Source organism: Capricornis sumatraensis, chromosome 2, assembly GCF_032405125.1.
Source record: "Capricornis sumatraensis isolate serow.1 chromosome 2, serow.2, whole genome shotgun sequence".
NCBI lineage: Eukaryota > Metazoa > Chordata > Mammalia > Artiodactyla > Bovidae > Capricornis > Capricornis sumatraensis.
In genome coordinates, this window is record NC_091070.1 from 118,534,893 (window position 1) to 118,537,044 (window position 2,152).

A 2,152-nucleotide genomic window follows, 5' to 3' on the forward strand; every position below is an offset into this window, starting at 1 on the left:
TCTTGGTGAGTTTGGTTAAAGGTTTATGAATTTTGTTCTTTTCAAAGAACCAGCTTTTAGTTTCATTGATCTTTTCTTTCTTTCTTTCTTTTTTTTTTTTTAGTTTTTATTTCATTTATTTCAGCTCTGATCTGTATAATTTCTTTCCTTCTACCATCTTAGGATTTTCGTTGTTCTTCTTTCTCTAGTTGCTTCGGGAATAGGGCAGCCTTGTCTTAAAAAAAAAAAAAAATCACTGAGCTCAAGGAAGAGAACCATGATTGCTACCGAACCTACCGGGGAAGGTTTACTGAAGTCTCTTCCCAGGATTTTTGTGCTTTGGGATCACCTCATGATTTTACGCCATAAATCAGAAAACTCATGCCTTTGGTCCTTGGTTGCCAGCCATTCTTCCCTCCCCTGCTGACTCTCATCTAATCACCCATTCTCCCCCAACAGAATAAGTACTGTTGCATGAATGTCCCTGTGGATGAATGGATGGAGAAAAGAAAAATGGGATGGAACGAATGAACTTAGAAGCTGCAAAGATGCCTGGAAACGCAGAAATTCTCATGAATTGCAAATTTATTGACTGAGAAGGTACTGGAGAGGTAGTTGCATAGAAACCAGGGAGCGAAAACTGCAGAACAAGACGCAGCTCCAGAGCTCAGTGGCTTCTTCTGGTGGATTCAGATGTGAAGGGCTGAGAAACCTCAGGGCAATATCATGAGAGCGGTAAGCCCATCGACACCCACGGAGAACTCCTCCAGCTTCTTCGTCTCCGTGGTGTCCAGGGGGGCCTTACTTGCCTGGCCAGGTAGGCGCCTGCTTCTGCTGGGTCTGATGGCAGACTGGGACGCCCTTGCCACCCCCGGAACCACCCCCGGAGGAGCCGCCGCCGCAGCCGGAACCGCTGCCGCCCCCACCGCTAGAGAAGCAGCCGCCGCCGCCCCCGGAGGAGCCGCCCACGCAGCCGGAACCGCTGCCGCCCCCACCGCTAGAGAAGCAGCCGCCGCCGCCCCCGGAGGAGCCGCCCACGCAGCCGGATCCACTGCCGCCCCCACCGCTGGAAAAGCAGCCGCCGCCCCCGGAGGAACCCCCGCCGCAGCCGGCGCCGGATGAGCCCCCTCCGTGGCTCTGCTGGGGCAAGCACGGGGTTTGGGAGGTCTGGGAGGACGAGAAGTATCCGGAGCCGCCCCCGGAGGAGATGCCGCCGCAGCCGGAGCCGCCCCCGGAGGAGATGCCGCCGCAGCCGGAGCCGCCCCCACTAGAGACGCCTCCGTAGCTCTGGCACTGGACCTGCTGGCCGGAGGAGCCGCCGCCGCCGCCGCTGGAGTAGCAGCCGCTTCCGGAGCCGCCGCCGCCGCCACCGCTGGAGTAGCAGCCGCCCCCGGAGCCGCCGCCGCCGCCGCCGCTGGAGTAGCAGCCGCCCCCGGAGCCGCCGCCGCCGCCGCCGCTGGAGTAGCAGCCGCCCCCGGAGCCGCCGCCGCCGCCGCCGCTGGAGTAGCAGCCGCCCCCGGAGCCGCCGCCGCCGCCGCTGGAGTAGCAGACGGTACCGGAGGAGCCGCCGCCGGAAGAGTAGCCTCCGCAGCCCGAGCTGCCGCCGCCCCCGGAATACTTGATACTTCCACCAGAACCGCCGCCGCCGCCCCCGCCGCCGCCGCCAGAGTGGCCGCCGCTGCAGCCGGAGCTGCCGCCGCCTCCAGAATACTTGACGCTTCCACCGGAGCAGCCGCCGCCGCCGCCGCCACCACCGCCGGAGCCGCCGCAGCTACCAGAGCCACCGCCGCCGCCGCTATGGAAGACGCCGCCGCCGCCGCCGCCGCCGCCGCCGCCGCCAGAGGTTTTCCCACAGCCCACTGGGGGCTGAGGGGTGGGCTGCTTTGTCTGGTGAGACATCTTGTCTAAGGAGGAACAGAACCCTGGAAGGAGAGCAGAGAGCATCAGTGGGCCAGCTGCAAGAGGATGCGGCGGCAGAGGCAGCTGCATCCATGGGAACGTCCATCATCCTCTGAGCAGCACTGCCTCGGCCAGGCTTGATGCTCTTTCTGATTGGATTGGGAAGAGCACTCAGCTGGGACTCCTGGATTAGTGCTTTTAGAAAAGGGTTGTGCTTCTCCTGAGAAAGTCTTTACGAAGTTTTAAATAGCCCACTTAGTGGTACCCATTTCTC

General features: G+C 61.1%; 1 protein-coding gene across 2 annotated transcripts; it reads right to left on the reverse strand.

Annotated features, from left to right (window-relative positions):
* Nucleotides 1-780: 780 nt before the first annotated feature.
* LORICRIN (loricrin cornified envelope precursor protein) lies at nucleotides 781-1,878 on the reverse strand. 2 transcript variants are annotated; one of them, XM_068963199.1, is made up of 2 exons: nucleotides 1,574-1,878; nucleotides 781-1,462 (listed from the first exon to the last, which is right to left on the reverse strand). In XM_068963199.1, exons 1-2 carry the CDS (start codon nucleotides 1,876-1,878, stop codon nucleotides 781-783), a joined length of 987 nt encoding a protein of 328 aa, XP_068819300.1. The 2 variants fall into 2 exon arrangements, with proteins under 2 accessions (XP_068819300.1, XP_068819296.1); XM_068963195.1 differs by having other exon boundaries at nucleotides 781-1,878.
* Nucleotides 1,879-2,152: the final 274 nt, after the last annotated feature.